Source organism: Syngnathoides biaculeatus, chromosome 11 (assembly GCF_019802595.1).
Source record: "Syngnathoides biaculeatus isolate LvHL_M chromosome 11, ASM1980259v1, whole genome shotgun sequence".
Taxonomy (NCBI): Eukaryota; Metazoa; Chordata; class Actinopteri; order Syngnathiformes; family Syngnathidae; genus Syngnathoides; species Syngnathoides biaculeatus.
The window spans coordinates 14,754,750-14,769,005 of NC_084650.1; the positions used below are offsets into that span (position 1 = coordinate 14,754,750).

A 14,256-nucleotide genomic window follows, 5' to 3' on the forward strand; every position below is an offset into this window, starting at 1 on the left:
TTAAAACAATTTTAGGGTTGAAAAATCATATTGCGCATTTTAAAATTTACCGCAAAATTAACCGTGCAGTGATTTTGCGCATTTGGCAAAAGCCCGGTTCTGTACCTGGTTAGAGGTTCAGCTTCCGCATCTGTTAGTGTCAGGAACCTCCGGTGCGGGGGCGGACCCGAATGCAGGACTTCGAACCAGAGGCATGATGTTCAATGCGGTTTATTCCGGAAACTGGATCATACACAGCGTAGCAGTCCGACAAGGCAGAGGCACAGAAACGCTAGCGAGGCTAGGCAGGATCCAAAAGACATGCAGCAAGGGTTCGATGACTATGGCAAACTAACAACCTCGACAGGACACGATCAAACAAAAGGGCACAGAATCGCTGTGAGGCGGAGAGTCCCACAGGCAGTGAACGCAACTCACTAACGCCAAGCAACGAACTCATGACGGTTAGCACACACGATGACGTTTGTGCCGGTTTTCTGATGCACAAACATTTAGTAAATCTCGTCCTATAAACAATGAAGACCACAATTAACGTGGAAAAGCCCCTCCCAGCGTTGAAAACCCACCGCAGATCCAATTTGTGGTCCTAAAAGTACCTGGACTGCGACTTTCCGACCGCAGAGCGCTTGAATCATCTCCAGATGTTATGCGGGTTTTACACCCTCTTGGCCCGAAAATGTTGCCATTCTTGGCCGACGCGCGGCGGCCACCGCCGGCGGCTGTTGCATTAGGCAAATGAAGCTAAATTAATGCAGAATATTAAAAAAACACGTTGCCCTTGAACAAGCGCACTTTAACCGGAATGTCAAGACATAAACATGGACACGCGCACAAGTGCCGAGGGACCACTTTGAACACATCCTCAGTGGTGTGTTTTGTTCCCGCCGGGTCTCCCTGTCGTTTTGTCGGATACTTGGAGCAGTGGACCCAACTGATTCTGCCTAGCAACAGGCCACCATGCCACGCAAAATATTTTGACATGACCACAAATTATTTTGCAAAACAAAATTCTGCCTCGCCTGCGATTGGCTGGCAGCCAGTTCAGGGTGTACCCCCCCTCCTGCCCGTTGACAGCTGGGATCGGCTCCGGCGCTCCCTGCGACCCTTGTGAGGATAAGCGGCTAAGAAAATGGATGGGTGGATGGATTTGTAGCCAGTTGAATTGTTAACATTGAATAATTACACTGAATGTTTTTTTTTTTTTTTACATTTCAAATTCAATTCCCAGTGGCACATATTTACTTCCACAACTTCGTCTTGAAAACAAGCAAACGGGCAAAAGTTTGACATGGCCGCATACGTTTGCAACCGATAATTTCTGCCTAGCAACAAGTGACCGCGCAGAAATTGACACGACGGCAAATGATGTCGCCGACCAAATCCCGCCCAGCAACAAACAACCGTGCAGAAGTTTAAAATAACCACGAAAAGAATTCAATCATCTCCGCTGCAAGATAACATTTAACTTGAGCAGGGATTTTTTTCTACATTCGTCCCCGCAATTATGAGAAATTAGATGTTCAAAAAAAAATAAAATAAAATCTGTGATCTTACACCTGTTAAGTGTTCCGAGCGTCAGTTCCAAAATAAATAAGACAAGTGGCGGGGAAAAAAAAAAAATAAACATCATCATCAGCGGCGATATTCTGCTCCCAGTTTTGAGTTCAAGCGGGTTCATTCCCGCAGAGAAGATCAGCAAAATGATGAAACGCGCAGAAAGTGCAACCCGCCTGATAACTAACACCAACCTTCGTTTCCTTTTTTTTTTTTTTAATGATGAAATATCGTCTGGTTGAATATTTTGCATGGCAACGCACGAGTTAGCGGACTGGGAGTGGATTCCAAGTAAATCTCCAGCAGCCAGCTTTATGCGTGGGCAGAAAAGGATGAATAAAATCCACTTCTCCCCCCCCCCCCCCCCCCCGACTACCCCCCCCCTCACTTCCCCCGCTAATCATCTTTACAAAACTTTGCTTGTGGCAACCACGTTGGGAACGTAAAGCATCGCACCACGCAGCAGCTTCCGGTGACTTTCCTTCTTCGACTGTGATCGAGCACTCCGGTCGTTATCCTCGCTAAAAGCGGGTGCCGATCCAAATTTTTAAATTCTAATTTTTGGTACGAGTGTTTTATTTCATACGGGCAATTTTAGCTCAAACTTGCGCCGTATGGCGTGAGTCAACTAACAACACCAGTTGGGCAGGTTGTGAACGATTCTTCTTCAACAGAATCCCAAACCCAAAATATGTAATTCCACTCAGAGTTGAAGTCATGGCTTCATCCAAGCCGCTTATCCTCACAAGGGTTGCGGGAAAGCTGGAGCCTATCCCGGCTAGCTTCGGGCTAAAGGCGGACTACACCCTGAATTGGTTAGCAGTCAGTCAGTAACAGGGCAGATAGACACCATCACTGAGCGGGAATCGATCGTGTGTACCACGACACCATCAGTGAGTCATAGTTGAAGTTTCCCGTCGGAGCAAATTACCAATTACGTCTTGCGCATTCAAAATGATCGCATACTTTGCCTTTAAACCTGCTCGTTTAACGGTAACACGCAATTCCAAACGCCATAGATGGGCTAACAAATAGCTTAGGTGACTGAGTATTTGATCTCAACCTGCGCATCAACACATGTAAGCAGTCACAGGTGCTGTGTACATTCTTTATCCTCTGCGAGGAGCGACTCCGATTAAAAACAGCTTCTATTGAGTCACTCGCGGCAGTTGTGAAACTTTGTCTTGCTCACCCGGCTGACCGAGGAGACCCTGCTAAAAACTTTTCTATGGAAATTCTTGTTCTATAGAACAATAGAATTTCTATCAGAAATTCTATAGGACTCGTGTCCTAAAGTTCTTTCTAAATTCTTTAGAAATGTTCCATAGAAAATTTTTAGCAGGGAAGCCGAGCGTGACGAGCCGCGGTGGTTTTTTGTTCCCGTTGAGTGAGCTTTGGGCGTTTCTCTGTGCATAGAGGTGATGTAGCGGGGGCGGGGCAGGGAGCAGTGGTGGGGGCGGGGCCTGAAACCGAGGTAGATTCAAATCTTGCTAGTACCGTAATTCCCGGCGTAGAGAGCGCACCTGGTTATAAACCTCGGTACACAGAAAGAATTTAACGCTAGCGCCAAGCTAATGTTAGCGCCAAGCTAACGCTAGCGCCGTGCTAAACTCTGTTTACAAGCCTGATAACCAACACGAACACTAGCGCCGCATCACCGCATAAACCGCAGGGTTGAAAGCATGTGAAAAAAAAGTCGCTGCTTGGAGGCCGGAAATGACGATAATTTTAATACTAACTGTTGTACAATATTATAGAATATGCATCAGGATATTTTAGGACGACGGCACTTTAATGAGGACTCTTTTGATTTGGGTGAGCTCTCGACGTTTGACTATTTTGATCGGGATTGAGGAATTTATAAACCGAATTTGAGCAGAAATAAATCAAGTAAAAGATTCAGTCACTAAAATAACTTTTTTTTATGGGTGCCTGATAATTTTTTTTTATTTTGTTGTTGTTAAAACAATCAAAGGATAATTAAAACAGCGATTAGCAAGCTGGCAAAGATTGAGCTCACCCACCTGTCTTGGATGCCTGCCTTTGATCGGAATTTATTTAAAAAGACACCTTTACTCTCTGAAAAGAACTCGACTGTGTTCTACATTAAAAAAAAAATGTTATTCCTGGAACGAAATGCTTTTTGTTTTACAAAAAAAAAAAATAAAGATACTTTATTCATGCAGGGATGTCACATTTGTGTCAGGACACGTTACAATCATATCAGAGCTTCTTTAATGAATCTATCTAGAGCAGGGGTGCCCAGACTCTTTTTTTTTTTTTTTTTTTAACCCCAAGATCTACTTTTCAAGCATCCAGCCTCTCAGGATCGAGGGGGGGGGGGGGTCAGAATGCCCAATTATGAAATGACCTAGTCACAAAGCTCTACCCACTACAAAAATGCAAAACATATTTCTTTGAAAGTATATTGACGATTCTTTACGTGTAAAATGTGTTTGTGACCCTTGCACAACCGCATGAGCCAATATTACACAACATAATTAACCATAAACATTTTTTTTTGTAACTATCTGAGTTCACGTTGACGATCTCTAAACTGCACAATCGGTCCGTGTCACTCACGTTAGCTGATTCGTCCGAGAAACACTCACTATCTCCGATGTCCTTCCGCACGTCAGATTTTATCAAAGATAATATTTCCGCCTTACTTTTTTAAAAGATCGGAACAACGAGCCAGGCGTGCCGTCTCGGAAGGAAGGACTTCTCGTTATTAACGATGATGTGACGATCCTTCGGTTGGCGGCTTCCGCCGTTGAACTACGTTGTGTGAAAAGTGACTGCCGTGCGGCCAATTGGGATTTTAGCCTGGGTCGCGATCGACGCATCGAGCACCCGTGATTTTGTGCATATTTGTTGAAGGGGGGGGGGGGCGCCTTTTTGAGATCCACTGCCTTAAATCATCTTTAGTAGCACACATTGAACTTTTTATAAAAATAAAAAGCAGAAATATTTGTGCTCGATTAATGTCGCCTTATTAGTTGCTGCTGTTTTGGCTAACAACAGACTGCAAATATTTGAATTCTTGAATTTTTACGTCTATAAATTGCGGTGATTACGGCTCCCCTTCTGTTTTTTTTTTTTTTTTTTCCTATCCTGATGGAAATTTTGAGTCGGCGTCCACGTCCTACATTATGCTGATCTCCCCGACCGTCCATCTTAATCCTTTCCGCTCAGCTTGACCCCACATAGTAAGGCTAATGTGACGCGTGTGAGGGGAGCAAGAGGGGGCACGTCCACTTCTAGCCCTGACGGGAACAAGGGATTTGGTCGTAATGAACACTCCGCGGGAGCGCCGGACGACGAGTCGGGAGAGTCGTTTGAATGCGGGATGGGGGGGGGGGGGGAATCCAATCGAGTCAGGGCTGCGATTCCCGCGTCCAGTCGGGGAGAGCCCGTTAGCATTAGCATCACTTCCCGCTTTTTGTCTACGGCAACATCTTAGTACATTATTATTGTTCCATACCGGATACTCTCACTGTAAATCTAGCCGTCGGCGCACTGCTCATAGCATTATTGGTATTTTATTCTCGTTTTGGACCGCTTACAACGCTGCTAACTCTTCTCGCTGCGGTTCAGATTCGCTTCTCTGTACATCTATTATCCGTGCACAGTTTGGAATTTGCCTCAACAGCCATATTGCTGTATTTAAATGGTTGCCACATTAAAAAAAAAAAAAAGGCTCATTCTCGAGTATTCCGTGAGGTGTCATAACAGCGCCCCCTCCTGAAAAGTCAACAATAACAACAACCCCCCCCAAGGCTTTTGTCTTACTGCTTTACTTACAGCGATTTTTGTGCCTGCGCTGCATATTAATGCGCTCTATGCTAATGGCCTCGGTGCAGCGGAGGTCGCATCAAGCTCCTCCTCTGAATGCTAATCCGCCGCCTCATTTGCATACGCTTAAGTGTCAAATTCAACCTGTAAATCACCGCAGACGGAGAAACAACGGCGCCGTGGCGTCGCATCAAAAGCCGCATCAAATCCCCCCCCCCAAGCCCCCCGACCCCCCCCCGTTTAAGATTGTCGCGGGTCGCGACGGGGGTCGCGGCAGTCGAAAACGAAGGTAATGGGATAGCGGCGGCGGCGCCGTGTGGCAATACGGCCTGCGCGGAATAAGCACGAACCCGGGCGGTAATGAGGCGTCGGTGGAAACACGGACAGTGTCATCACGGGGGCGCAAGCGCTTAAGTCGCCGCAGGTTGCGAGGGTCAATCCCGACGGCGGCGCGGCTTTGGATTGTTGCTCCCTTTTCATTTTCCGCGCGAGCTGTTCCGATCGCCCAATTGTGGAAACTTCCACTGGGAAAGTTTGTTTTCAAAATCATCCTCTTGTTTGATCGCAGAGTTCTGCTCAATTCTGCTCCCGCGGCCAGTTTTGGCGTTGGAACACGAAATTTTCTAGACATGTCTATGGACCTTTCCGACCTAGCCAATCAGATAGCCGCATTGCCTTGACACGCCCCTCTCGCCGTATTGCCCCACAAGCGATGCTGGTTGCTAGTAGCGTGCGCTTGGAAAAGTTAACATTACGAAGAAAATGGTCCTCAGATGCGCTTGGGGAACGTGCAATTCTGATGAAAGATATCCTGCTAGGTTACAAGGGGCCCGCTTGATTCATTTTCCAAAGCCGAAAACACAGTTGACGAAGTGTCTAGAAAATCGAACCACTTAGAGACTACGGTGATATTGCTCGTGATCTTTCCAAGTAAAAAGTACTCACCCTGCTTTACACGCGCAGTACGATTCCGCTATTTTATCCTGTTGGATTTCAATCTGAAGTTTGTGAGTCGTCAAACTTTTTTTTGCGTCAATCGCTAACGTTTCACTGTAACTCTGACATCGCATCCCGCTCCGTCCAAGATCTTAATTCCGCGTAAATATCCTTGCGTGAAATAGTTGAGACCTCTCTGTAGAACTCTCTTGGACAAGTCTGACACATTTGGCAAAAAAACATACTGCAATATTATCTGCAATAGAGAAATGACTTCAAACATGTTCTGTTCAGTTGCCATTTTGAAAGGTTGTGGGACGTAGCTAAGGGGGCGGAGCTTAAGACGGCCAATCGGAAAGGTCCATTATGAGCAGAACCACAAAAAAAACCTCTCGAGAAACCAGACCTGCAAACCCACAGTAGGTCTGCCTATTTACCCTCTTTTTGGATGTTTTGGGGAGTCTTTTTAAGACAAACGTATCCTAGAAATTATGTCCAATCGTAAAATTGAATCAAAAAACTTGAAAATTGTAATTGCTGGAAAGGTAAATTGTCTGTCGTTGCCCGGCAACCAAGGTTAATGACTTGCCATGCAACACAAAACTCCGATAACGCCACAAACTGTCGTTTTAAAAAGTCTAGCCCCCAATGTCACTTAATTCCATCCATCCTTTTTCTTTGCCGCTTATCCTCACAAGGAGGGCTAGAGCCTATCCCAGCTGTCGACGGGCAGGAGGTGGGCTACACCCTGAACCGGTCGCCAGCCAATCGCGGGGCACATGGAGACAAACAGCCGCACTCACAATCCCACCTAGGGGCAATTTAGAGTGTCCAATCAATGTTGCGTGTTTTTGGGACGTGGGAGGAAACCGGAGTGCCCGGAGAAAACCCACGCAGGCACGCGGAGAACATGCAAACGCCACACAGGCGGGTCCAGGATTGAACCCGGGACCTCAGAACTGTGAGGCCAACGCTTTAACAACTGCTCCACCGTGCCGCCTTCACTTTTACTTCGCAACATAACATTTCGGAGGACTCACTTTGGTCCTGGTAACGTGGGATCGATTCCCGCTCAGCGTTGGTGCCGATTATCTGACCTGCCACTGACTGGCGACCAGTTCAGGGTGTAGTCCGCCTTTCGCCCGAAGCTAGCCGGGATAAGCTCCAGATTTTCTCGCAACCCTTGTGAGGATAAGCAGCTTGGATAATGACATGACGTAAAAATTCGGTGAGCGGACCCACAAAAAGTCTCCGAAACCCATGCCGATAAATCCACAGGCTGCCATTTTGGTTCTTAGCAGCTACGAGTGGCTCATTTCGGAGGGTCCCCAAAGACTCGTTTACGACCGAATTTGAAGCAAATATGGAAAATAAATGGACATTTTTTGTCAATTTTGGGGCGTAGCTTGCTCGGGGAAGTTTGGAGCTACTCATAAAGCACAAAACTAATAACTCATCTCAACAAGGTCAGAGCGACGGACGGCTCTCGAATCGATCAAAAGTGTTCCTATCGGCGGTCCGGAAGGCACCGATGAAGGCGTTTAGGCGAAACGCGGAACAAAATGACACCCGGGGGGGCGACGCCAGCAATACTCGCCGAGACGACGGCGTCCTCTCGGGAGCCGACGTGAGTCTCCTCTGAATGTCAAGTCCTTGAGCGTGAGCGGCAGGCGAGTGCGTTCAAACGCTCGCTCATGAATAAGACAAATGGGAGGGTGAAGGAGGACGGGGGGGGGGGGGGGTTGTGGGTTTGGGGGGGGGGGGCGTATGTGACTTGAGTCGACTTTCATACGAGGCGGCATTGCGCCGAGGTCGGTCACCTTCTCTGGTTAGAGGCGCTCCAAAGATGACGGAATAGCTAACGAGTGACTTGTTGTGCTGGGAAGGAAACTCGGCTCGAGTCGGGCCCACGTGGATCACGTGACTTCTTCCAGCCGGTCCGCGAAGAGACTCGTCAGCACGAGCGAGCAACTTTTTAAAACATTGAAGGAGACGTTAATTGGTCACTGTGAATTGCCCGTAGGTGTGATCGCGAGTGCGGCTGTTTGTCTCGATGTGGCCTGCGATTGGCTGGAGACCAGTCGAGGGTGTACCCGGCCTCGTGCCCGTCGACGGCTGGGATCGGCTCCAGCCCTCCTGCGACCCTCGTGAGGATAAGCGGCGAAGAAAATGGATGGATGATACGAATGAATAATATTACATGTACTTTGTTTAAATAAAAAAGTAATGAATTAATGAAAAAAATCTATATCTAATAAATATAATTAAACAGAAAAAAATAATATAAAGGAGAATATGATTACTTATTAATTTTAACTATTTGATGACATGCAATGCAGGATTAATTTTATAACAATACATGAAAAAATTAATGAGTGATTATATTTTATGATTTTTATTATGATGAAACAACTGATGAAACAAATGACATTAAAATACAACAAAGGGCAATGAGATATTTTATGCTTTTGAATTAGCAATTTTATTCAGTGAAATAAATGATACAAATTATGTAATTTGTAATTAAAAACACTGCAATGAAAGTGTCAAAATAATAATAATAATTTACTTTGCACATATTTAAAATTGAATACAACTATTTTAAAGATTATCCATCAATCTATCCATTTTCTTAGCTGCTTATCCTCACAAGGGTTTGCAGACGTGCTGGAGCCTATCCCAGCTGTCATCGGGCAGGAGGCGGGGAACACCCTGAACTGGTCGCAGGGCACATTGAGACAGGCAACAGTCGCACTCACGATCACACCTAGGGGCAATTTAGAGTGTCCAATTAATGTTGCGTGTTTTTGGGATGCGGGAGGAAACCGGAGACAAAAAAAAAAAAAAAAAAAAATGTTTTGACACGCAGCATTCTGGAGTCTACCGGAACTCTGCTAAAAGCGCAATTTTCACATGGCGTACCATCTTCCATTTTTTGCGCAGGGAACTCGTTAAGATTCTACACTCAAACGTAACCGAGACACTGTTTACTCACTGCTGTTTTGGTTCGTAACTGAGATCAAACGGGCTCAGCAATTAGCGCTTAAGTCTGAGCCGGTCACAGTTGGAGGAACGCCGACTCAATTAAAAAAAAAAAAAAAAAAGTTACATGGTAGAAAATATAATGATAATTCAAAAATATGATTGTTGTCTGATGAGTTCATGGACAAACAGGTAAATATGATCTCTTTTGGAACAAAGTGTGATTGCTTGATTGCTCAGGAAAATAATAACCAGACATTATCCATCTATTCATTTTCTTTGCCGCTTATCCTCACGAGGGTCGCGGGGAGCGCTGGAGCCTATCCCAGCTGTCAACGGGCAGGAGGCGGGGTGCACCCTGAACTGGTTGCTAGAACAACCGCAGGGCACATCGAGGCAAACAGCTGCACTCACAATCACACCTACGGGCAATTTAGAATGTCCAATTAATGTTGCATGTTTTCCCACCGCCCCCCTCAGCTCTTAAAGGGGTACACTTATAATTACAACCAGAACACACACCCGAGTAAACCGGAGTGCCCGTAGGAAACCCACGCAGGCACGTGGAGAAAATGTAAACTCTACACAGGCGGGGCCAGGACCGAACCCGGGTCCTCAAAACTGTGAAGCCAACACTTTACCAGCTGACCCACTGTGCCGCCTACCAGAGATTAGTTGAGTTAAAATCATAATTTATGGAATTTTGCCTAAAAGTAGTAAATGAAAGTAATGGCTATTTAAAACAAATCATTTTTACTTTTTAGTGACAAGACATATTGCCAAATCAAAACTCGGAGGCTTAAATATTCTCTCAAGTTAAAACTTGATCGACTTTAGACTTTGTGACAAGAAAATTTGACTCCACCCCTCGCTGCGCCAAGCAAGTCGAGAATCTCGATGCATCACTTTTTGTACTATAACCCTCCTGCCTTCTCAATACGGCACTAATATATACTGTTCATCGCAAAAGATAAAGAATACGTGCCTGTGAGAGTTGCTACAGACCGTTGTTTGTACATGTGTGTTGCCACACCGTTTGTGTTCCGATATCCATTGCCTCAAAGGAAACACTGCCTCCAAAAAGATGCTAAGTGTTAGCCAGTGCGCCTATGGAGTTTCCCCACTCTTTGTTAGCATTCACTTAGCAAATGCTATGTGGTTGTATTAATAAATACACAATATGTAATTCTCTTTGTTTTATGTTTAGTTTGACAGCAAACTTCGTCCAGTCGCGGCAATGAACAGTTTGAAATCTTTTTTTGCACCAATTAGCCACAAGACAAAAATTAACTAACAATGGATCATATTGCAGAAAACCTTGAGTCACTCATCTCACATGATTCCTGGTTACATGCTTTATTTTTTATGTATTTCACTGTCACGTGTGATTAAAGCGACATAAGATGTTAAAGAACAATTAAATGCATGTAAATAAACAAAATAAAATTAAAAAGTGTTTGTTTGGGCCAGCGGCAGGCGCGGCATTCGCACGTGTACCAGCTCAATGCGCGCCAGGAAAAAAACATTGGACGGTGTCTACGTACTCAGGTCATTATAGTTCCTATTATTATTAATGTTATTTCCCTGATCATAAAAAAAGGAGGCAATCTTTTTGAGGGAAGCGTATATTTCTTGGCGGACGACAGCCATTCTGCCGGTTGTCAATCCGAATCAAATGCCCGCATCATTATCTTTGTAAAGGCAGAATTTTACATACATCTCATTAGATTGTCTGCACACACACACAAGCGTGTTTTATCGCACTGTGCGCGAGCGAGGGCGGTGCGGGGGTCCGGCGGGGGGGTGCTCGGACAGAGGGCTCCGCGATATATATGAATAATGCATCACGCGGCTACACCGCGCCGCCTCGCTCGGCTTTAAGTTCCTCTTAAGGGGAAGGGGGGAAAAAAAAAAAAATCTACCATCTGCAAGCTGCCGCCGCTGCTGCCTGGCTTTAAAATTCAGTTAACCCCCAAATTTAAAAAAAAAAAAAAAAAAAAAAAGAGAGAAATAAATCACAATAGTGTGAGACAGTATACTGTACGCACACCAATGACCTCCAGTTCTAAAAAGTACATAAACTTACTTCATAACTTCAAAAACTAAAGGCGTCATCAATAATTTCAAGTGGTGGGTCAAAAGAGTTGTCCCGCGTGAGCTTCCGGCTTCTATTTTGCTCAAAAGAGAGCAAAAAAAAAAACCAAACAAAAAAAAAAAATACATAAAACATGCAGCGTTTTGCATGCAAATCCATGCAAATGAATACACTGCATGTGGGGAAACGTGTCTTTTAATTGCGCATTGTGTTGAAAAAATTTGCAAAATGGTCTTCCATACGTGATTGGAGTCAAAGAAATCATTTCTTCATTTGGATGCAGGACAACTAAATGTGCTCTTGAACGCATCACTTTCATACTCATATAAAAATTTAAATAAAATCACTGGATGCAGGATTAAATCTAAGCATTCCTCCACACGACTACGCCTTAAAACTGTCAAAAGTGTGGTCCGAGTACCACTGGTGGTGTGCTGGCTCCCCCTAGTGGCGCACACAACAATTACGGAATCGATGTTGAAGCTGTGCCAAATAGTTTATTTGCGTCAACTTTTTGGCTTTGTTTTCCAACCCACTTCAGTACACAAGTAGAGTTCAGTTGTGTTTAACTTTTAGTTACAATACTTGGAACTGTTTGCTGTATTAATTCAGGTGACATTTTTTTTTTTTTTAAATGTTGGTCATTATGGTGATTTTTGAAGGTGACAATTTCTGGAAAAGATTGGAGAGGGGAAAAAACTGCTTGAAAAGATGAAACTGCATCTTTTCTCCTACTTGAACGCAACAAATTTGGGTACTTGACCGCATCACACAATTGCAATATTACATTTAAATGTAACTTCAGGATTAAAACTCGGGATTCCTGCACTCAACTAATTAATAATGCGTAAAGTGCAGCAGGAGTAAACAACACGGAACATGCAATTAATAATTTTTTTTTAAGTTGAAAACAACACACAGTGAATGTATGCCTTAAAATATGAATATACAGCACAGCTTCTGGAGTTAAACTAGAAGAAATTAATGATTTGCACTGTTTTAAAAAAAAAAATCTGTATTTTCACTTGAACATCTCTAAATGGAAGATTTCTGAAGAAAAAAAAAGTCATTTCAACAGATTAGAAGAATATGACTCCCTTTAGAAAACTTGAGATGGAGAAGAATTAATGTAAACAAAGTATTTCATACTTCGGCTTTTGGGTTGCGCATGATTGAAATGTGTTAAACTGATGTGCAATGTTCCCTTCTTTTCCTCAAAGTCATCAGATAACAAAATATGAATTTAAACAAGACGTTTAACCTTGTGATTTCTTCCTTAAAATATGAAAATACAGCATTTTTTCAAGTTTAAAAGGAGATGAAGGCTTGAGGTTGAAACTTGAGAAATGGGGAAAACGAGTATTGTAATGCAGCTAAATAATACGGTGAGACTCCACAAATCTTTAAATCCTTGGGGGAAAAAAAAAAAAAAAGTTTTGTTCCCCCGACTTAATTCAGGTGCACCATAAATGTTTTTGGTGACTGGAACAGATTATACCCGTGATGCAACTATAAAGTCAGCATTTCTGCTTTAAAAGTATGAAAATACAGCACGATTTCTGTCAGAAATAGTTACATGGTTTAAGAAGCCGAATTCATGGAGAAACTTGATAAATGGGGGGGAAACTGGAATTACGGCACATTTAAATACATTTCACAAATATTTCATTTTAAAAAAAAAGTGCTTTATCATATAATTCAGGTGCATGTTGGTTACTTGAAAGTATCATTGCACCAAACAACTTCAAATATGAATTCGCAAAAACGAGGCAACAAAAACTGTTATCACTGCACGTGAAGTAGGCAATGGACAAAAATCAGGTGAAACCAATTTATTGGGTACCTGAACCCCACACCGAACCCTCGGACCCGCCAACTCGAAAAATGAAAATAAAAAAATGGCACTTTTAACTCCTCCACCGTTCACCGGTGCCTCCTCCGACAAGAAGCCGCAGTGTGCAGCTTGCCGGCCGGGCACGCCGCCTCACTCACCTCGGTGCGCGTCTGGAGCCGCTTGTTCATCTCGTAGATCCGGTACTCGGGCTGGACCATGTAGGGCGAGTGCCTCCGGTAGAAGGGTCCGAAGGGGGACGAGTAGAAGGGGTCGTGGTTGGGGTTGGACATGGTTCGGTTCGGCGCTTCGCTTCGGTGGGAGGGTTGAGGGGTAGGGAGAGAAGGGGGGGGGCCGGCGCGCGATCTCAGCATGCAGCGGACACGCACATGGAGGCGGGCGGGCGGGCGGGCGCTCCTCTGCGGGGACCACCGGCGTCAAGCGGCGGCCGCACGGTCGAGGCTGAGCGGCACTCTGCAACTTGCTCGCCGGAGGAAGAGGAGGAGGAAGAAGAGGAGGCAGGGAGGGGGCAGATGTGGAGGAGTGTGCGAAGGAGGAAGAGGAGGAGGAGGAGGGGGGGGGGGTTGTTTCCTGCGAGGACCCCCCCCCCGCGCACACACCCCACCCACCCTCCGAAACCAGACATTTCCTCTTGACTTTTGCAAAGTTCACGTGCGCCTTTTTTAAAAGGGGGCGGGGGGGGGGGGGCTACTAAAACTTCCTCATTTACTCAACAGCAGATGGGAGAGGCACCTGCCGACATAGCAGTATCGCAACGTCATAGCAAAACAAGAATGATTCTGTTGGATTCATTCATTCATCCGAGAAACGGTGACGCAACTGGTCAGAGTGTGGGCCTCGCGGTTCTGAAGACCGGGGTTCAAATCCCTGCCCCGCCTGTGTGGAGTTTGCATGTTCCCCGCCGTGCAAAATTAATTGGACACTCTAAATTGCCCCTTGGTGTAATTGTGAGTCGGGCTGTTTGTCTCCATGTGCCCTGCGATTGGCTGGCAACCAGTTCAGTGTGTACCCGCCTCCTGCCTGATGACAGGTGGGATAGGCT

The 14,256-nt window shown here is 45.1% G+C and overlaps 1 protein-coding gene across 6 annotated transcripts in view; it reads right to left on the bottom strand.

The window, feature by feature from the left end:
• Positions 1-13,744, bottom strand: part of ldb2a (LIM domain binding 2a) — an 84,879-nt gene extending 71,135 nt beyond the window's left edge. For all 6 annotated transcript variants that reach the window (XM_061835057.1, XM_061835056.1, XM_061835055.1 and 3 more), the window contains exon 1: positions 13,355-13,744. In XM_061835057.1, the coding sequence (XP_061691041.1) occupies positions 13,355-13,567 (213 nt within the window). In that variant the 5' untranslated portion in view covers positions 13,568-13,744. The remainder of the gene's footprint in view (positions 1-13,354) is intronic.
• Positions 13,745-14,256: the final 512 nt, after the last annotated feature.